Here is a 22542-nt window from a genome sequence, read left to right on the forward strand (position 1 = left end):
ATAATCATTCGAAATACAATAGGGACCTCGCAGGTCGTTGCCTGCTCAGGCCCTAATTATTTTTTTTAAAATGCCAGTGATTCATTTTCTATAGCTCAATATTTAGTATACTAGTAATGTTGTTTGAAAGAAAAGGAGGAGAAACACAGTGTAAGCGGTCTGTAACATTCAGATTTATGTTTTGAATGAGACAGCTGTGATGATTTTTAAAAAGTTTTCAGTGGTAAATTGTTCACTAATGCTGATACTCTGAAGTCTCCTCTCCTTTGTTAGTCCAGACAATGGAGAGTTGTCCACATTTATTGTTGGGTATTATTTGTGCCTCATGATCTGACAAAAGACAGGGCATTCCTTTCCTCAGGGCACCGTGACTGCACCTATTGTTAAATCCATTGCATTCAAATATCAGGTGCTCATATCATGTTAAAAACATAGATTTATCCCTCTCCCTTTATGATCTTTATCAGACATTTACAGGATGACTTTAGTTACTATTTGGAAATCACCTGTTGTCACATTTCGGATATACCATATTTTTTAAACACATTCAAATAACTTGATACCAGTGCTACTTATAGTGATACTTGATACCCTTGGACATCTTTATCTTAATTTATCTGCTGAAGACAAAGTACTTGGCTCAATTCCTTGATCCTTATCAAGCTGAAGGTGAAGAGTTATGTAGTGAGGTATAGTCCGACTGTCTGTCCTGAAAACATGAAATTCCTCCATCCTGATTTATTTGGTTCCATTTGGTTATGTTTCCCAAATGTAACTGATCCATGACGGAGGGGAACAACATGAGAATTTCCCTGTTATCAGTTCAGCTCCGATAGGAAAGGCTCGTCACTCCCAGCTACCCACACAGTCCCGGCTGGAGTTTTATAACTCGGCACATCTGACCCCTTCAACTACTGGCCACAGGTCCAATAACACAACCCCAAAAGTAGATGTAATCCCAGTAAGCTGCAGGTGGCCTTCCAGATTGGCTGCCCAGTTCTCAACTTTTTCTCTCCTTTCACACACTGCCCCCCTCTCACTCTCTCCCCAGGATCCCAGTGTGGTGGTAACCCTCAGCTGAAATAGGGCCTTTGCAGGGTGGAGGCAGCACGCTGCAGCCAGGACCTGTCACATTACTCCCAGCTCCACTGTGGGACGAGGGCACCTGAATACAGGCTGCGAGGGAGAGAAACAGAGTGAGGCTAGACCAAACGCAGGAAAGCAAGGACGCCTCTGCAGCAGCAACAGAGTCCAGCTTGGGACTTGAGAGATACTTTTATCTCTTGAGTCAAGGGGATCGCAGTTGTGTGTCGCCAGAGAGTGTGATTTAAAGTCCTTCAGCCTCTTTTGTAAGACTTTGGACGTGTTTTAAAAAGAGACAGCACAATGGATAAGGATGCTCTACTAGACTACGAGTACCCAGACCTGGAACCTTTGCCAACCAAAATGGAAGCAGAGTAAGTAATTTCTTATCATCTTTCTGAAGACTTAATTAGTTCTTAAAGGTTTAAATATTAACTTTGAGCTAACTGTTTTTGTGAAATAGTTTTTTATTAGTTTGTCTAAAACTCACTACCATAAAAACAATCACTTTGTCTGTTGTTAAACGTGAATAAGTAGTTCTTCAAACTTTTTAAAAGTTTTAACAATTTGGCAGTGAGATAAAGCTCTCATTGAAATATTCGGTGACACTTCTACAGTGCCAGTGTCAGTGTGTGGTCTTGTTTCTGTTCATATTACAGTGTAGGCCGTCTCGTTTTCATGCATCAAGAATGCAGGAAAAAATATGACAGCATGAACAAAACACAAGTGCATTCAACCCTAAATAACTCACTTTCTGGCCACAAAAAGTAAAGATGTAATAAATTCCATCCTGCATCATGGACATAAGCCTCAAAGCTGTTACTGATTATGTGCTTCTGTCCCTTCCCACAATGCAACAAGGCGCATGCAGTATTTATGAGTATATGAGTTTTTTGTGATGTTTATTACGTCTTAATCGAATTCCCATGTATGCTTTGGCACCTAGTGATTAATAGAAAAGATACTGTTGTGTAGTACTCGCTTTAGATGAGTGAAATGACAGAAATACGATGGAACAAGTGTCATTTATCACCAGCCAGCCTGTTGAGCTAATAAACTGTCTAAACGACATGTAAATGATTAGACTGTTTTGAGTTGTGGTCTTTTTGTTGCCACTTCTGTAGCTCACTATATTTTAGCTAGCTGATGTGTAAACACTAAAATGTATTCCTCCTCAGCCAGTTCAGACTCTTGAAATGTGAATTTTGTCATTGCCTTAAATTTAAATGGTCTTCTCTCTGAGTGCAAAGTCACAAATTCACACATTGTTTGGACAGGTAATAGACTGTTGTGAAAAGTGTCCCAAATAAGTCTCCGTACATGAATAGTTGATATATGAGGCCTTCTTTGAATATCAGAGTTGTAATAACTACCGCATGACCAGGCATTCCTGCTCTTCCAGTGTACAGGAGGGTGAATATAGGCGTTTGTTGTTTTCCTGTGTCACGCTGATACCAATCCGTTTAAATGCAAATCTCTGCTGCGGGATTTCAGCGGCAAAGTTTCCAGCCACATATGGTCCTGACAGTGACGTGTGAAGGGTTTAGTGAGGTGTGGGTGTGCTCACTGACTGAAATCCTTGAATCTTAAGTTTGATTGTTTTGCTCATGTGTGAATGTTTTGTTCCTTTTTATAGAATAATCCCTCCATGTGACCCTACAGCTGATGACAGGCTCTACCACATATGCATCACTGCGATATCAGTAAGTCTGCCTCACTGTTAGATTAATGTGACGCAACATTGCACTGTTGTCATTCCCTGTCATTCATTCACTGGTTGTATCATATCACACAGTATTGTCAGATATAAACAATGTTTTATGATGTGCTGCAGTGATATGATGTTGTTCTTTTCTGTGATAAAGTTGTGCAAACTTTCCTTATCATTGATAAGGAGCCTAACCCAGAAATTACAAATATAAATACAAACAAAAGTGATTTCCAGTTAGGTCATATCAGTCAAGTTATAGAAATGAAAAACTAGAATGGCACTGGGAGTGCAATGTTGCATTCACATGCTACCCAAATAGTCCAATTTCGCCAATTTGGGAAGTAGTTTTTTCAACTTATGTGTCTTCATGAGATTAAAATCATAATGTGGAAAAACATGGATGCAACAAAAACGATGCATGCTATTTTATTGCCCAGAGCATTTGAACAACACAAGAAAATGAAGAGCAAAGAAAACAGATCTGGTAAGCCATAAAATATGAGTGCGATCTAATTTCTCAATTATTCTGACACCACATGAATGCAGCTCAAATGCCTTATTTGTAACGTAATAATTTAGGTATCCACTCCGTGATTCAGATCGACTCCCAAATGTAATGGGGTCTTTCTTGGCCCATGCTACACTTTTACACCAAGTGTTGTGAAAATCTGGCCAGAAATGTTTCTGTAATCTTGCCGACAAATAGACAAAGCATACGGAAAACATAGCTTCCTTGCAGAGGTTATGAATGTATTATAATAATTGAGTGCAAAAGATTGATCAATTTAGCCTTAAGGTCATATTGGTTAATCTTATCACTCAACCAGTATGAGATCCAATAATGTTAACTACCATCACCATAGGACCAAGGAGGTTATGTTTTCAGTTTGCTGGTCTGTTTTTCTGTCTGTCAGTCAACAGGATTATGGAAAAACACCTGACTGGATTTTTATGAAACTTGGTGGAAGGGTGTAGCATTAGCCAAGGAAGAACCCATCAGATTGTGGAGCAAATCAAATCACAGATACATTATTATTCACTTTCGTTCTCATTGAGAGATAGGGTATGACCTTGATGTGCCCTTTAAGTTACACAAATTATTGCCACATCCTCCTAATGATGTTATGTGGTATCCACTTTCTTTGATGTCTGTTTTAAACATGGTCTGGTAGTTGGTCCAGACTGACCCAATTTGGAGCAAAGCAGTCTTCCCATTCTTGTGTTTCCTAAATGTGTCACAGGTCATGACAGGTCATTGAACTCTTCCTGGTCAGTGATCCTGACTGATGAGTTTGTTCAGACCACATCCACTGGGAGTACTAATGAGACCTTTTGTGGCATCAACTCATTTTTTAATGTGAAGCAGGGTGATGTCTGAACCTCGGGGGAACAGCTGCATGCTACTCTGTAGATAAGGCTCACCCATGTATCTTCTCCTCCTAGCTCGTTGTCATGCTGATCCTAGCAATCTTAGCCAGACGCACGAAGGTGGGCAACAGACAGAAAGGACTCCCAGGTTTACTCAGGTGAGGCTTTATATTATTATAAAATAATATTAATATTATATATATGATATTTTTATCACCCTTTTTTGGAAAGAAATTGTCTAGCACATTGAATTGCCTACATTTTGCATCACTGTTGACCATTTTCTTAAGCATACGGCTGATTTATAGATTGATTTCCTATTTCCTATTATTGGCTTCCATTCTTGTCACTATGATATATATATATATATATATATATATATATATATATATGTTTGATTTGCAATCCATCACAGTGCGAATTCAGCCTAAGGGAAGAATATTGCAGGGAGTCATTGCATTTGTCAGAATGTAAAAAATATAGAAACATAGATATTGAGATAGGGAAACCTTTAGCAAACTCTTAAATAATGGATGACTGGTGTTTCCCAAAAGCACTACTAAAAATATTTTTTAAAGCAGTCTCTACTTGCAACTTAATTATAATAGTACAAATGTTCTGGCTGCAGTACTCTTGGCCAATTAGCCCCAAAATCAGCTCCAGTGGAGCTGCTCAGTGGCCAGCAGATAACACTGTGGTCATACAGGGTAACTTGTAGGTGTGAATGTGTGCGATTGTGGGTTTTTGCAGGTGGGTGCTGATGAGAGCATTCATGCTCAGTGAACTTTCCCTGGATTAATTGAGGTGGAAAACTGTGATGGATTTTCCTATCTCAAGCAAATTTCAACCCTAGTAGTTGATTTTACTGTTACTGACATGAATAGAAGCCAAAGGCAGCTTGGAAGGAAGAAACTTGCACTAAAAATGTCTGACAGTCAGTTAGTTAGTGAGTTTTTATGTAGTTTGTGGGCTAAAACTTGTCTCAAAGTGTCTCATTTCTGCCCACTAACTGTTTCATTCACATGTAAGGCTGCTAACATGTGGGCTCTAAATACCTGCTGCTTGATTTCACAGTCCAGTCAACTTCCTGGACCATACGCAGCACAAGGGCCTTGCAGTGGCTGTGTTTGGAGTGCTCTTGTGCAAACTGTGGGGACTCATAATATCGCCAGACCCCCTCCCCTTCACAGCAGACACAGAGAATAAACGTGAGATGGTCAACTTAGTTCTTTCTTGGTGCACTCACTTTTTACACAGATTGTTAATCCTCTAGAGTTACTTCTCAATGTTTATCTCAGACTGTATAAAACAAGTGGAGGGGTGGAAAGGGAAGCCAATGCAGAAGTGCCCTGAACCTCAGTGCCAGCAGGGGGAGACATCACAGGTTGCAAAAAGAAGTCTGATTGAATAGATAGAAGAAATTTACCGGACTTCTCACATAATTTAATACCTCAGTTTACATTTTCCTAATAATGTATCATTTATGGTCCTGATCACTAGTTCAAGTCCTCTGTTCATTTTGTTAATGTTATTGTTGAGTAAAATAGACAACAAAACAGAGTATGCTTTTGGCTGTAGTTACCTTGTTGTGAAATATGTTTATTATGTTGGTGTACACAAGTCTGGCCTTAGTATTCTGTAGGAAAGACTGCAGCAATCCAGGGGTATAATGTGAAATAACCATAATGGGGATTAATTTGAATTTTTTTAAATGAACGGTTATCTCCATTGTTTTCATCTCCAGTTTTGGTGTTTTTGTAGTAGAACCACAACCCTGTTTTATACAGTCTGTAGGTTATCTTAGTGGTTAATATGAGTCACTGCCTAGTGGATAAAAGAAAGGGAGACAGCATCAAATGGAAAGACAAACATTATTTATGTTACTGTTATGTAATTGGATTATGTTGTTTCCATGTGTCTCTGTTATTGTCTCTGTTACTTAGCTTTACAAGAAGCTATTTTTCTGAAATTGAATTACGTAAGAACTAACTATAAGGAATTTATGCCCTGCTACTTTGCACAATCCCCAATCAGTGCAAGGTTCAGCAGAGTAGGAAATATGGTGGCAGTGCAGCAAAGTTAGGTCTTAAAACATACATAGTTTCCAGGAAAGTGTAAAACTGAAGCAGAATTAGTTCCTCATTAGTTATTTTGCATCACATGTTTCAGTAAATAATAAATCACAGTGTATTCCTTTTGATGCTGGCCTTCACACACTTGTTGTTTTGCAGAGAACTGGGTGATTCTGGGAGTCTTCTACTACCCCGCACTATACTACCCTCTCCTGGCATGTGGTACTTTACATAATAAAGTTGGCTATGTACTTGGGAGCCTCTTGTCATGGACGCACTTTGTTGTTCTGGTTTGGCAGAAGATTGACTGTCCCAAAACACCTCTGGTAAGCAAAGATGGCATCTTTAACTGCTTTTATGGGACCACAATTGAGGAATAGAGCCATTTATATTGTCTAAATTGTCACTGGATTAACCGTCACTTTCTAATGTGTCATCTGTCTGAGTTTTAAGGATTATATCAAAAACAAAGATTACAGATTTGTTTTGGTCAGGACACCTATTCATTGCCATACAATGCCGGTCTGTAGTATGTAATAGATGAGAATTTTAAAAGATGGATATCAGGCTTTTCAGATGGATTCATGGTCACACTCTTACTTAATCCTAGATTTTGTGCCACATCCACGTTGTTTGGGTTTTCTGTGTGATGAATGTCTGACTCAAAACAATTAGTTCCACTGTCTGTTGGTCTTAATCAAGAGGCTTTGTCACAGTTTAATCAGTTTAGTGTGTGTCAGTAAAAGAAGACATTTAGGCTTCAGATAGCTTGTCTTCTTTCTTTTTTATAGTGGCGCTGACTGTCTTTTCATCCCACCATGAGCTGGCACACACTGAACGCTGCAGGGAACGTTTGAGCTGATCTGCATGACTAAGCTTAATTACATGAAGACAATAGAATTCATTTTACTTAATATTATATTTTGTGTAATATTTCTTTAAAAAAAACGACCATGTGGTCTTAAATCACAATATTTTATGTAAATTTTAGTTGAAATATGTTTGCATTTTCCCAGGCATACAATTTGGTCAATGGATGTCTCAGATGTTTGTGTTGTGGTCGGGATCCCATTTGGCCAATATGCAGACTCCCACCACAACACACAGAGCCATTTGTGTTCCCTTTTTGTGTCATTACAATGTAGTTTAACATGTATTATTAGTGTGCCACTCCAAAACTCCAAAATAAGTTGCTAGGTGATTTAAATCTTCTTTTTTTTCTCCTTTGCAGATACACAAACACTACTCTCTTTTCTCCAGCTTGCCCCAAATAGCTTGCTTGGCATTCCTTAGTTTCCAGTATCCCCTTTTTCTATTCAAGGGCTTAAAGGGCACTGAAAAGAACAATGCTACAGAGGTAAGTGTTGATCTGAGTACAGTTCCTTTGCCATGTCTGCTTCAATGGTTGTATAGCAATTACAGCACAAATAGTTACTTAACAAACTGGATACAAGTGTCTGTGTTTATTCATAGTCGAAGTTAACGTAAGCCTGGGCTATTAAAAAATCTCTCTAAGACGCACATTTCTTCTGAATCTGTGCACGTGAGGAACCTTTTATAAGCTGCCTGTTAATCAAGGGGCTTATCGTGCTCGTACAGTCTAGGCTGAGGGGAAAATGTGAAGTCCAACGCAGCAGGCCAGTCTAATCATTTTAAGTAGATTTGACGTAATTGGTTTACGTTATGTTCTTGATCAGATTATGAAAAGGTTGCCTTGTTTTTTCACTGAGGACACACAATGCTGTGTTTATTTGATGCTAATCTCGGTATGGGTGCGACAAAGCTGGGGTGAGGCGATTGCCTCGAGTTTGACACCGAACGCCCCTCCTCCTCTCATTCTCCCCTCAGTAACGTACCTGACACCATAAATCTGCACAGATACAGAAACTAATCTTAAAGAGGCTTAAGTTATGAGCAGTGTTCTTTCACAATGTTAATAATTGCAAAATAAAGGTCAAATTATTATGCTTTATCCTTCCACAGGAATTAAGGAGTATTATGGCTCAACTGAAACATCTTAAAGGGATAGTTCAGATTTTGTGGTTGTATGCTGTACTCATCAATAGTCAGTGTATTGCTTTCAGTAGAAGGTAGCGGACACACCCCCATGTTGGAGAAGCAGGCAGGAGTATCATCACAGAAGCTAATTAACATATTTTAGCCACCTAAAATAGGGCCCACCTAAAAAAAATCAATATAATTTTAGGTGTACACTATATTTAGAATATTTTCAGTGCTTTACCTCATCATTTGACAACCCTTTCCGATAGGGAAATTAAGCTATTAGTTATGTTCTCTTTGAAACCACCAGACTCCTTTCACAAAAACAGTAATTTGACTTGTGGAACACAGGGGTTGCTGGTCTACCACTGCCCCGATTGGTAAGTTTATGTTCTTGTGACTTTGCTGTTTTAATGGGTTAGTTTGGTTTCACCAAAATCTCACAATAACAAAAACAAAGTAACCTATTGAGGAAGCAGTAGACCAGCAACTTATGTGTTCTGGTAAGGTAAAATTACTGTTTGGTGGCTTTGAATAGAGTATACATTGATATACCAACTTTAGTTCCCTGGAAAGAGCTATCTGATGGCAAGGTATAATAGCAAAAATATTATAAATATAGCGTACGCTACACCTTCCACTGCAGTACATTGCTTAGCTTCAGTGCTGGTAGTCCTTCCTGCTCCCTCAAACTGGGGGCGTGCCAACCACCATCTGATTGGATAAATATCTCATACAACTCAAAAAAATCTGAATTATCCCTTTAATCTTTTTACTATTTACTGTAATTATGTGGTTCCTTACACAGCTGCTGTCCATTTTTCTATCAGGATCTCAGCAGCAGCTACTATAAAGACTACGTGAAGAAAATACTCAAGAAGAAGCCCAACAAAATCAGGTGTGAATTACAGCCTGTTTTACTAACTAACTGCATTGCTACATGTTATGCTTTTCAGCTAAATGTAAATCAAAGTAGGAGCCTTTTTCTTAATATACAAGGGACTTTGATTTACCCATATTGCAAGGAATATGGTAGATATGAATCCCTTTAAACTGACACTTTTTGGGGGATACTGATTCCTAAAAGGCAACACAAAGGGAAAATCCAACAGAACATTTAGATGTTGATGTTGAGGCTCATAGAATAACACATAAAGCTTTTGCATACCTTAAAGCCCAGCCAAATAAATAAAAAATGAAGATTTTTCTAAAGAAAATGTTGTGCAAAATATGTCTATTGGAATAAAATGATCCATGATTGTGTGGAAGGTAGACTATCTAAAGGAAATGGATTGCTGCCGTTTTGCAAGGAAGTTAATGAATCATATCTGCTGATCAAACAACTAATTATTTCCTCATACAGTCAATGCAAATTACTAATGTCATTGAATGAGCACCAGCAAATAATATTTGACTCCAGTTTCTTTTATTTAATGTAGTAAGACAGCAGAAAGGTCTCAGAAATGTTTCATAATCTCATAAATTCATTGATGTGTGGTCTAAATTTGTGTTTACCTTTCACCTCAGCACATCGAGCACAGAGACGCCAAAGCTCCCTCAAAGAATAATTGACGCTGTGAAGTCGTACATTTATACACCAGAGGAAGGTAAACACACCATTATGTCTGGTCATGCCTTCAAGTGCTATGTCTTTTTACATTTTTCTAAAAACACATTTTTTTTCCAAACAGCTTTCCGCTTTCCGCTGAAGTTGGCTATATCTGGTGTGGTGTCATTTATTACCCTGTATCAGGTAAGTGCCATATCTACTATTAGGCATTTTAATTAAAACAGAATAAATAGAAAGTGATAATTTGATACAGAATGTAAAATGTCTACCTATACTTTAGATAGAAACTTAAATGCAAGTGTTAATAGTAATATACCTACCAGCTGATTAAAAATAGAGCAGTGAATCTGTATAATCCATTGCATTACCATGTGAGGGTAAGACCTTTTCTAATAATGAATAAATGCCACATTTTTTTTTCTTTGTTGTTGCTTGTTTGTTTGTCTTTTTATTGTTGTTTCTTAGGTGGGTCTTCTGCTGATCTCGTCAGTGGTGCCGACTCTTCAGACCGCCCGTTCAGGAGTCGATGAGAATGTCGCCAACCTTTTAGCTGGCTTTAAGATCATGCTGTCTCCAGACAAGCATGAAGTGGTCAGAATAGTGATTTATTACATGTGGTGTGTGGAAGGTGAGTTAAAGCAGAAGCAGCCATTTAGTGACACATGTATTTACACAGTTACATCACATTAGAGATTTAGAACATTGACCTTCCGTTTATGTACATATTTGCCATGCTAATGTCAATGAATGGCATCCTATCACAGTCAACAACCCGTGTGCTCTTTTTCCTGCAGTGTGCTATATCTCAGCGATGACCCTGTCTGGCTTGGTCAACCTGGCCATGCTCATGCGGTCCATGGTTCTGCATCGGTAGGTGTGAAAAAAGAACGGTTTAATAGCTCTATTTTCATCTTTCTATTCTCTCCCCAAAATTTCACGAGCGTGCTTTTCATTCAGCTTCCTTCATTATAATATAATGGCTCACAGAGGAGTTATTATAACATAATAGAGTACTAATCATCCAGACAGACAGAATAGCATTCATTCCAAGTTAACTGCAGCTAGCATTGAAAATGGCTATTAAGATAAGAAATGAAATATTGTGCCATTACCATAACTTACATCCTATTAAAAGAAATGGGTTTCTGTGTCGAGTATTGAATTGCATTTGGGTTGTATCCCATGCTAAATTACCTCTTCAATTTACTATGTAATTTGTACATTTATTGATTAACCGGTTTATGTTTTGCATAGTGCTGCATCGTCTTGATTGTGTGTTTGCATCTGTAGGTCAAACCTGAAGGGGCTGTACAGAGGAGATATCTACAATGTTTACAACTGCCAGAGAAGTATCAGGGCTTCACGGCCGGCCCTGGTCTGCTGGATGGGATACACCAGCTTCACTGCAGCTCACATCTTCATCGGTACACTTAGATATTGAAATCAAAAGGAAACAAAATGATTATCCTGGTTTTGTGGGAACCATATTTCTATATTTTATTTCCAGTATGTTTAAAAACATTTTTTCACCTCAGAAATGACGCTTAACCTTAGATTTTTTTGTGTCATATGGTTACTGTAACATACACTCCTAAATAGTGGGGATGTGTTTGTAGCATATCCTCACTTAAATAGCCTGGGCCAGATATTCCATACAATGTTTTCTATGTGGTTCATGTAAGAATACTTCCCAAGTTTTGTTCTGAGGTTTCCAAGATATAAAAAAATATTGCTCATCCCTCCCTTCACTGTGTTATGAGAGAGATAAGTGGGTGTGCAGTGTAGATTTATTTTTTGGACAGGCTGTAAGCCTTAAGGCCTGAAGCTCTGATCTCTTCCCTGCAGGCATGATTGTCCAAACCATGGTGTTCTTCCTCTGCCTTCTGATCGCCGTCTTCCTCGTTATCATGCCTGTACTGCACGGACAGAATCTCATTCTCTTTCAGATGCTGTGGAGCATGTGGTGAGTGTCGTCACATCTCTGACTCATTAAACTTGACTAAAAAGAGCATTTTAGTCAATGCAGAATTGAAACTGCTTTGTTACTTCCTGAAAATGTGACACTTGGAACTGTTTTTCAATCAACCGCAACAACTTGCTCCATGTATGTTTCACAGCAATGGCTTTGAATCATATATTGTTCTGTCAGTTACAAAACAGGTTTAGTGTTGTGTCACTGTAGGAGATATTTGATTGTTGATTCTGTCCCTTCAGGCCCTTCTGGTTGATGATTCTCTTGGCTGTGTTGATTCAACATATCACCGGCAGGTTTTGCTTCATCAAAAAAACAGCAGGAACACGGGATCTAAACAACAGGTGAGTCTCTATATGTACCGTCTCTTTATTTTCTATTAAAATGGGATTATAGTGCTGTATATCGAATGCAACCTGTGTTGCAGGGGGAATCTGTTCCTGCTGACGTACCTGCTGTTCCCAGTCAATGTTCTGATCGGGGTGCTACTGGCAGTGTGGCGCATGATCATCACGGCCCTATTCAACCTTGTCCACATGGGACGCATGGATATCAGTCTTCTTAACCGCAATGTGGAGGCATTTGACCCAGGTGAGACAGATATTCTGCATTTTGTACACAAAATGATCGAATATCAATTTCAGGTCAACCAAAGCCTGCTCAAACATGATTGGTCAATACTACTCAGACTACAAATGGACTGCCATCTGACACTTAAAACGCTAGCGATGCCAAAATATGGTCCCATTGCCTACGGATACTGCAATCACATTCAGTGTCATCTGCATTAAAATATGTCTTATTTGAGTTTGTATCTTGGACCTTCTCTGTGCATTTTATATATGTTCAGATAAAAGACAACAAGGCATTGCTAGGGAAGTTAATGCATTAGTGTTCTTTGCTCAGATACATTTTTCATTTCCCCTTCCTTTTTTCTGCTTAGTCTCAGACACACAATGTTAACATATTCATTGGTATTAATATTATGCTTTTACCTTTGTAGATTCCACCATGGGTTTTTTTTCAGTCTCTCTTTTGAGGCTTAAAGAGAGGCAATTTCCTATGAGCAAATGCACTTTTACTGATCCCACTTAGAGGCCAGAAATGCATATCCTATCCACTTTACCCTGCTAGCAGCTCACTGCAGCTTGTATGATATCTGTATTCTGTGCAGTGCAAGGGACAGTAATTGCACACCAATCTCTGAAATGGCTGCAGATTTAAGACATCTGTTGTCAGGAAAAGCAGGTGGTTAAAAAAAAGAGAAGTGTGATTGTATGGCCCATTATGTGTGATTGCCTCAAAGCCAACATGGGGTGCAGTCCTATGTGTTTATTGCTTTTTGCCCAGTCAGAGTGACCCCCCCACCCCCCACCCCTTGTCTGTCTGCAGCCTACCGCTGCTATGCTCATTATCTGAAGATTGAGGTGAGCCAGTCGCACCCTGTGATGAAAGCCTTCTGCGGGATGCTGCTCCAGTCCATGGGTCAGGAGAGCAATTCTGCACAGAGGTCACGGGACTCAGAAGAGGGTCTGTAGCACAAAACTCACTTCATTGTCTACACATATCATACATTTAAAGGATAAATCTTGTTCTTCTGTCAACACATTTCTGACTTCCCTTTACTGTTTGAAAGGATGAACTCATTGTTGATTTTTTGGTCTTTTCATAGATAAAGAGTAGATTCATATCTACATTGAAGTCAGTGTGGCATCTTTAATTTCTCCAGAGAGGTTGAAATTTCAGTAGCGGGTCACTGTAACACATAATCAGATCATAACACTGTCTTGCACGTGCAGAAGAAATGAAAGCTTTGCAGCTCTGATTTAATATGTCAGGAGCAAATTGAGGCTCACTGTGGAATAATTTACAGTCCTGCTGCTGGTCTCAATCAAATCTGCCATAAACTAATCAGCTGTCCTTTATGCCGTGCCCACACTCGCCTGCGCCGACAGCCTCTGTCACCAAGAGACAGCTTGGCTAGATGAGAAATGTTAAACCACTAAACACTCCTACAAATATGTGTTTATTTATTTTTATTTTTTTATTTTTTAAAGCAAGCTGATGTACCTATGATGCGTGGAAGGGGGTACGTGTGTGATTGGCTGGAAATAGTTCACATGAGAGGAGATGTGTAAACACAGATGATGATTCACACGACTGCATAGACATGGACGTAGTCCCCATGACATCACCCATCAGTTTCTGAGAAAAACAAAAATGAAGCTCAGTGTGGTGGCTTACTTTAAGTACAGTTTAATTTAAATTGTGCATACAGTTTGTCATGACTGCAAATTCTGCTGTAAAGTTTGGCATTTTAACATGTATTGTAACATCTATTGGGATACTTTGATCATTGACCTGTCCACAAGTGGCCATCTGAGGAACTGCAGTTATTTATACTTTCGTGTTGGCATCACTATTCAACACTGGAGGATACTGCTTGCAGGGAATTAATTAAAATGAGACAACACAGACTAAAACCAAGTACTTGTAGGTGCCACAAAATACTTGAATTATCAGACATTACAGCATCATTAACCGTACATTGTACAGAGGTCAAATTCATCGTACGAATACGATAAGTATTGTATATCTGGCAATGCTGCATAGAGACAATATAGCCTACAGGTTGCTATTATACATGTAGGGGGCAATTTTAAGTTTTTGTATTTTTATTTTTATTTTATTTTTTTATGCGGTGGCACAGGGGGAACCAAGATACACCCTTTAGACATTCACTTATTCAACCTAAACAGCTACTTTAAGACTGTCTGCTGATCTGCAGTGATATCACTGTAGTGACAATAACAGGAGCTGATAGACGCCTACAAGTGTGGTGACAGGAGAACATCCATTATAGTGACAAATTAGCAGGAAGATGCATCAGCCTTTATTGCTTGTTGTGGAATTCAACTCTGCCTGGTATCTCATCACAGCTGAGTCCAATTATACATGTGCAGTGGAGATGCTGCTTGTTTGCATCTATAGAACAATGCATTATCAGAAATAATCTATTGTATTACAATGATTAGTTCTTGAGTTGCTGATTACACAGATGAGCTGTGCTAATTGCCTGTTTCGTATTCATGTAGCCCAAGGGGCTTAAGCTTTCAGTGTGTTAATGGCATGCACAATATGCTCCCACCATGCTTAGAGGATTAGAATATGATTGCATTCTATTATTACTCTTTCTATAGCTGGTCCTGGGTGGCTTCCAAGTCTTTTCCCATTCCAGTTACGATAAAAGGAAAAGGTTATCTATTCTTGTGACAATAGCACTTATATATGCGTACCATAGGTGATGATATGATGTTTGAATGTCCTCAGGGATCCAGCTGGTCCATCAGGAGAAGAAACAGCACAGAGTGTCCAGTGCAAAGAGGGCCCGAAGGCACTGGCAGCTCCTCTACACCCTGGTCAACAACCCCTCCCTGGTGGGCACTAGGAAGCACTTCCAGCGTCAGACCACAGAGAGCTTTCTGAATGGAAGCCTCAACCGCGGCGCCAAGGAGGGGAGCAAAAAGGAGGCAGCAACAGAGGCCGCTGCCAGCAACTGAACGAGAATGTGACCCTGATCAAGGACTGGTACAAAGTCTCTTCTAGTTTGGGGGCAAATTCAACACTCATATTATTTGTCCATACCTACTGAAATAAGTGCACTTACAGTTCAGCGCCACATGTAGAGATATTCACCGAGCCTTTCCTGTCTGGAGGTTGTGCATCCCCTGGTTGTTTATATATGAAGGCCACAGTCTCCAGTCTGATGGGAAAGCTGGTTTGGCACTGATCTCTATCTGAACACACTCATCATGTGTCATTTTCAACATGTTTATGTGCTGATTTTGGGACAGCACTGTAGATTAATCACATTTGTTTGCTAATATGTTGTTATTATCATACATCATAAAACTAAACACATGGGCATGCAATACTCTGCAGCATCCTTTTAAAGAGGGTATTAATATGAAGAATATTTCACTATTTATGAATTTACAGAATGAGTTTTCATAGACAGGATAATAAAATTTCCTTTTTTCAATTGTGCACATTTTGTGTTGCAATGACCTGTGGAATAGGAACTACCACACAAATGAAACTGTTTATATATTATGTTTTATTTGTAGCTCTTTAAATCCAAAACCACTTGCTGCTACCAGCGTTTCCTTATTGTTGTCTTTTCTGGTTTCTGATATTCACCAAAATTTCATCGTTTGTCTCTTTTGACTTTTAAGTGAAAATACGAACCCCCGAATTGTTCTTGTGATTTCTGTGAAAATAAAACTGAAACATTAGTTTTCTGTTTTTTTCCAATAATTTAGCTTATATTATTGTAATATTTAATTCTACAGCAGGTGGATTTAAATGCATGGTGATGCTGGTATGTTGTGTTGAGCGAAATAAACTGTAGAGGGCCAAAATGAGAATGAAGACAAAGGGAGACTTTGTGCTGATTATCGATTTCAAAAGCGGCAGTTTTTCCCTCTTTGCCTTCTGCATGAACACAATCTCCAAAGACCCAGAGCCTGTTTTATGCGTATTTTGTTAAAAAAAAAAAAAATCTATATAACAAAGATATAGAACCAAACCTCTTAATAAAAAGGCATCAAAAGGAGAAAAAACTCATTAAAAATAAATGAACCGAGCCGTTTTCAAACGTACACCGGTGGTAACAAATTGTATTTAAATAATTTTAATTATTATTCTTTCAGATAAAATTTTAAAAAAATATATAATTTTCCTTTAAACATTTCAATCCGTAAAGTCAAAGACAAATCCAGAAAGGTCTGTATAGTTTCATGTTTTATTAATTCCACTTACATAAAATGATATCAAAAAATATTCAAAGGTCACGGGTTTTGTTTTTCGTTTCGTTTTACAACAGTTCACAAAAACTCACTATTATATGCATCCAATTACAAGACAGTGAAGCCTCAGGCACTCAGTGCGCCCTTCTGTTAAGGCTTCATAGAAATTTACCGTCAGTAAAAAAAGAATAATTTCACATGGCTTTACATCACAGGTTGACAGTAACATCTAAAGTCCTCTAGACTACACTAATAATAAAAACCACACAAGGAAATACGTGTGACATGCCATGGACATTGTAAAAAGCGAGAGTAGGCTAAAGCAAGCACCCGTTGATAAAGAGGTTAAAGTCGCACATTTTTAAAGCCTTACGTTACGTCAAACAACATTTTGTTGGTAAATAACCTTGGGGTTTTCCCGTCAAGCACTACACAGAAAGTGAAATTTCCCTTTTTTGACTCACAGGACAGCGGGCAGGTCAGCACCGGAACCAATATCTGCATCTAGTAGGCTATTATTGGATCAAATATCATCCAAATCTGCGACCGGACGCGCCGACACCTGAGATGGTAACTGTCCGGTGTGAGGGTTTTTCTCCACACAGACGCGCACAGCTGAGAGAGCAATTGGTCCCTGATGTCCGTTTATTTAAATGGCTTTGAAACATATGGCACTTTTTTTTTTTTGCTTTTATGCGCTCCAAAACGGTGATTACATTTTTTAATGTCGTTGTATTTTGCCTTCAATTACGCGGAACTCCGGCGAGCTCCGCGCCTCGCCGTGTGCACAATTTGCGCCTACATGCCCGTCTGTGTCCGTCCTGCAGTGAGGGAACATTTTGCTGCAATTTGAGGTGTTAAAAAACTGTAGAAATATGTGCTTGCTTTGTAAACTTATGTTGCTTTTTTTAACCTTGCAGTGGACTACAAATGTCACACGAATCACAATTTTAAGTGATTTACGGAGTACTTTCTGAGGTAAAAAATTAAAAGAGCCACCTTTTTGTATGAGAAACCATCATTGTTCACGTGTAGTAATGGTGGGTGAGTTACCTGCTTGAATGTAGGCTACGTAAAAGTAAAATATTTTACAGTGTAGTCGTAGACAGCAGCGGAGCTCAGCGGCTTGGCTGCTTGTAGTTGCCGTTGATCTCCTCCGAGATGTTGACTGCCTCTGCTCCCAGCGGTAACCTGTCACTGTACTCCGAGCCCATCTCAAACTCCTCCTGGTTGGTTTTGGATGAGGACCCGGGGATGGACTCTGTCACCACGCTGCCCTCAGCCTCTCCCTCTCCCTCTTCTTCCTCTCCCTCGGCCTCTCCCTCCCCCTCGCCCAACTCGCTGGGGTCGAAGGTTTTCTCTGACTCCACAAAAGATGCCCTGGGATCAAACTCCCCAGTCATGTGTTTCTCCATCTGATCCGGATTCTGAGCCTTCATGATCAGCTTGTAGGTCTTCCCTTGGTACTTGTATAACAAATGGCAGCAGGTGGCCCCCAGTAAGGGAACAGTGGCTAAGCCCAGTAGGAAAATGCTGACAACCACGATGATAAGCAGGGAGGGGATCTTCTTCCTGGTTGTGAAGACTACTTGGACTTGGCAGTCCTGCCCCCCATAGGTGAGACACAGAGTGTAATTGGTGCCAGGCTGTAAACCATGGAAGCGGTAGGCATTCACCCCCTCCTCTATATTGGACCACTCAACAATAGAGTGTCCATTACCTGTATTTACACAGAGGTAGAGCATGTCCACGGTGGCTTTACTGGATGCGGTCTGGTACACGCCAAAGGCCTCTTTATTCACTGTTTCATGGTTTTCGGTGTGACTCAGATGAAGGTTAGATTTGCTGCTGGGAAGCTGCAGCGGATTCAGCTGAACTTTGGCCTCCGTCTCTGACACTTCTAACGCAATAACACCAAAATCAAACGTGTACTGCTTCAGGTCATCCAGGCTCAGGTTGAAGGCATGGTTGGAGATGTATTCGCTGCTTTCTCTCACGCCACATTTGCTCGCAAAGGTGGGGTCCTTCGAAACGCCGCCGACCGGCCCCGTGCCCAGGCTTTTGTCTGAACCCTCTGTGTCAATCTTTGTCTTTTTGTCAGTCCAGTTGATCACATTGTTTTTGGTGATCTTGGGCTTTGGAGATTTTTTAACAGATGGACGGATCGTGTCCACCGTAGAGGCAGGCTTTGGGTCGCTGCCATATTTGGGTGTTGCTGCCATAGCCACTTTAACAGTGCTCTCTGCTTTACCTACATCATTCACCGCAGAGCAGCTGTAATTTCCATCTTCCTTTTTACTCATACGAGGGATGATAAGCGTGCCATTTCTAAAGATGAGGAATCGATTGCTCGTTGTTTTATCATTAATTGGTGCATCATTCATCTCTCCAGTGAGGGGCAAGGGGAAGAGATAATTCTGATTTCCTGCAGTTACCTCCCAGCTGACCTGCGGTGTGGGGCTCCCTATTGTCTCACAATTTAAGATGACCATGAGTCCCTCGTAGAGCTCTGTGTTCTCAATGTTTGGCTGGTAGGTTATTGTGACGGTAGGGGCCTGACAGTCCAGTTTAGGAATATTTGAAACCTCTGTGCCTTTCAGGTGTTCAGGAGCCTCACATACAATTGATTTTGGCTCAGGGACAGAAATCTTAGTCGTGGCGATCCAATCCCTCAGCCACTCCAGGCTGCAGGAGCATGAGAAGGGGTTGTTAAAAATCTGAAGGTGGGACATGGAAGAGAGAGCACTGAAGGTACCCTGCACAATTGTGGTGAACTTGTTGTTGTTGATGCGCAGCGACCTCAGGTCTTTGAGAGTGGAAAAGGCGTCCTTTGGAAGATTCACCATCTCATTGTTGTTCATTTTGAGAAGCTGCAGGGCTGTGAGGTTGTGCAGATCCACCCATGGAAAGTTCACAATTTTGTTGTAGCTGATGTCCAGGTTGCGGAGCTGGATCAGGGGGGCCAAGGTGTCCGTTTCTATGGTAACTATCTCATTATGGGCCAGCCAGAGAGAGGTGACCTGTGTGATATTGACAAAGCTTTTACTTTTCAGTAATTTGATCTTGTTGGCAGAAAGGCTCACGGTGGTGACATTTGAGGGGAGACCGACGGGTACCACCAGAAGGTCTTTGTAAGCACAGTCAGCAAACTGGTGGGCAAATTTATCCTGGCAGCTGCAGAGCTCCGGACAGCTCTGCACAACGCCAACCACACTAGTCCACAAGGCAAGGAGCTGCAGAAGCCGTCTCGCCATTTTCTGCACCTGCAAGCATCAATTATCAGACATTAGCTGAAGGTCAAATTTTTAAGACAGACACATATCATCCATTATGTCCATTACACAAGTGGAAATGCACTGTGGAAGCTTTTACATCTCATATCCACTCAAATGTGTTTTACTGAGTAGGCTTTTTAAAAGGGCACCAGAGCTCTTTAATGCAACTCAAAATTACATCAGAAAGTCATTAAAACAAACTAAAATCAACCTCTGATGCTGCTGTTGTCATATAGTCCGATTAAAACCATCACATGCAAAGTTTCCTTTTGTTTGGCACTTTAACAAAAGCACTGCACAAAGAACAACTGTTTTTTAAAATGAGTGTTGGACATCCGTGCAGGTTCTAAAAAATATATGCACATCTGTTGTGTTTTATTTGCAGCAATATCAGGGTCATGTGGTCTCTCCTGCTCTGAGCGCGTTTGCACAATCCGATGCGGACAAACTGGTGCTATTTACGGTGATGAAACCTTTACACTTAATCCAAAACATTTTACTTTTAAAGAATTAAATTGCATTGATTCCATTATTACTTTACATAAAGGTATATTTCTTCACACTCATGAGCAGATGTCCTTGTGGTCCAACAGTTACAATTAACCTACAGGGCGATGTTTTCTACCGTAGCTTAAATATGCATTCTTCTTTTTTCATGATTTACTTTCAGTAAGTGCCACATTAACTACTGAATCGTCTTACCTGTCCAATGTTAACTTCAATTCCTGTGTGTTATTAGTTACTTCCTGGAGTTTAAAATCCTCTGAAACAAGTTTAATGGTCGGAAAACCTCGAGTCCTCATATGTTGCAAATCCGTTCACATGACTTTTGCAGACGTCGACAGCGGTGATGTTGAAGGGCGGTGGAGGGAACATTTTTCCCGGTGAGTCGCTGTTGCGGTCCGACGGCGCTTTTTTCCTCTCCAGCGAGTGTTGGTTCCACTGCGCGTTCCCGACGCCGCGGAGCGAGAAAAGGAGCCGTGAACGCGCAGCCTCTCCCATCTCTCTCCTTACTATTAAAGATACAGAAGCTCCGGGTCCTCCACCCTCAAAGAAAATTCATAATTTAGGATACCATGTTTAATTTAATACCCCGACCCAAGACTAATCTTTGACCTCATTCGGTTTGGCTACAGCCTATTGTCTTTAATTAAGGCACTCAGGCAAGAGTTTCCAAACGCACTGACAGCTTTTATGTTAAGTTGTGCTGCGAGCACCAGGCTGCGGACACTGTTTACAGCTTTGCATCATGAGAACTGGTGTTTAATATTAAAAACAACAACAAAACAAACAAAAAGACAAAAGGCTGAATTCAGAGGAGCCCAACGAGAGAAAAGACCCCAAATCTTGTGCTAAGAGATTCAGAATCTGGTGTTTTGTCATTATGCTATATGTCGTCTCAATTGATTTGTAAGCTTTAGTGAATGTGTTACAACGAAGATGCATAAAAGTGGGTACATTTTTTAATCGTTAATTTTTTATTTACTTGTATTCTTAATTGTGCACATATTTTTTTTTATAGCTAATGACAATATTTGAAATATATGTGATTACCAATGACTTTAATTTTTTTTCATGGATAATTATTAGACATATTTTTTCCTTAAATGTTTGAGTCATTTGGATTAGTGCTGGTGTCTGAGGAGACTTGTTTCCTGCTCAAATACTGCCATCGTGTGGTGTACTGCAGTATGAACTCTTTGTCAGTTAAACCAGCAGACCACCACCACAATGCATACAAAAATGTCAATACACACTATCAAATTAGTAAGAGAACTAATGAGTCTGATGTTTTGATCCTTCATTTTCATAGTTCATATTTTTTACTTTCTACAGGCAACAAGGTATCTTAACTCATAGCCTGATTGCCCACTTTACTCGGGTAATTCGATAAGTATAGGTTATATGGCAAAGTATAGACAACCTATGAACAAAGTTTCATTAGACTTTCAACGTAACTCACTGACCTTGCATTGTATGTTATACTTTAGTTTGTTATTGTGATATTTCTGTTATTTTCTGATATTCTTGAAATCACACACCAAATGTAAATGTACACGTAACCTTTAAAGTGTCTTCTGATGTATTCTAATCACCATCACAATAACTTTATGAATTACTAATTTGATGTGATTAACTCAAAGCTGACATTATATTAATTTAACTAGAAAAATTCCTCTGGGGAAATTCTGAAAGGGCCACGGGGGCTACTGCCGGTGTGTGTACACTATGATGAGATTCTTCAGAGATTTCAAACTTTGCCCTTTAACCTCAAAATGTGTGTGTGTGTGTGTGAGAAACATGTATGTGGAGGAGTGTGCGCGCATACGCGCGCATTTGTGTGTGCGTGTGTGTGTGTGTGTGTGTATGTAGCGAAAAACGCATAGAGTTACCTGTGTGTGTGTGTGTGTAATTAAAATCACATAAAGTTACCTGTGTGTCTGTTTGTGTGTGTGTGTGTGTGTGTGCGTAATTAAAATCACATAAAGTTACCTGTGTGTGTGTGTGTGTGTGTGTGTGTATAATTAAAATCACAAAGTTACCTGTGTGTGCGTGTGTGCGTGTGTGCGTGTTTGAAGCAGGTGTGAGGATGTGTGTGTATCTGTAACTGTAATCACATCAAAGATCAAAGGCAATCAGATCAAAGCAATCAACAGGATTAAGTGACACCTGTTAAAGTTC

At 39.9% G+C, this 22542-nt stretch overlaps 2 protein-coding genes across 2 annotated transcripts in view; one reads left to right on the forward strand and one right to left on the reverse strand.

Moving 5' to 3' along the window:
* stra6 (signaling receptor and transporter of retinol STRA6) overlaps positions 1-15936 on the forward strand; it is a 20965-nt gene extending 5029 nt beyond the window's left edge. The window contains exons 2-18 of the mRNA XM_059334773.1: positions 1052-1457; positions 2720-2786; positions 4238-4320; positions 5237-5370; positions 6394-6560; positions 7466-7591; positions 9066-9133; positions 9763-9842; positions 9927-9988; positions 10271-10433; positions 10600-10675; positions 11096-11229; positions 11651-11768; positions 12020-12121; positions 12205-12368; positions 13170-13307; positions 15108-15936. Of these exons, the coding sequence (XP_059190756.1) occupies positions 1387-1457; positions 2720-2786; positions 4238-4320; positions 5237-5370; positions 6394-6560; positions 7466-7591; positions 9066-9133; positions 9763-9842; positions 9927-9988; positions 10271-10433; positions 10600-10675; positions 11096-11229; positions 11651-11768; positions 12020-12121; positions 12205-12368; positions 13170-13307; positions 15108-15337 (1983 nt within the window). The 5' untranslated portion in view covers positions 1052-1386 and the 3' untranslated portion in view covers positions 15338-15936. The remainder of the gene's footprint in view (positions 1-1051; positions 1458-2719; positions 2787-4237; positions 4321-5236; positions 5371-6393; positions 6561-7465; positions 7592-9065; positions 9134-9762; positions 9843-9926; positions 9989-10270; positions 10434-10599; positions 10676-11095; positions 11230-11650; positions 11769-12019; positions 12122-12204; positions 12369-13169; positions 13308-15107) is intronic.
* A 626-nt stretch (positions 15937-16562) lies between these two features.
* Positions 16563-20829, reverse strand: islr2 (immunoglobulin superfamily containing leucine-rich repeat 2). Its single transcript, XM_059334772.1, has 2 exons — positions 20563-20829; positions 16563-19848 (listed from the first exon to the last, which is right to left on the reverse strand). Exon 2 carries the CDS (start codon positions 19837-19839, stop codon positions 17704-17706), a length of 2136 nt encoding a protein of 711 aa, XP_059190755.1. The 5' UTR covers positions 19840-19848; positions 20563-20829; the 3' UTR covers positions 16563-17703.
* Between the last annotated feature and the right edge of the window lie 1713 nt (positions 20830-22542).

This window comes from Centropristis striata, chromosome 6 (genome assembly GCF_030273125.1).
Source record: "Centropristis striata isolate RG_2023a ecotype Rhode Island chromosome 6, C.striata_1.0, whole genome shotgun sequence".
Lineage (NCBI taxonomy): Eukaryota > Metazoa > Chordata > Actinopteri > Perciformes > Serranidae > Centropristis > Centropristis striata.

Bases quoted from the DNA above. Each gene is read 5' to 3' on its own strand.
- islr2 (XM_059334772.1), bottom strand. From the start codon at position 19,839: ATGGCGAGACGGCTTCTGCAGCTCCTTGCCTTGTGGACTAGTGTGGTT.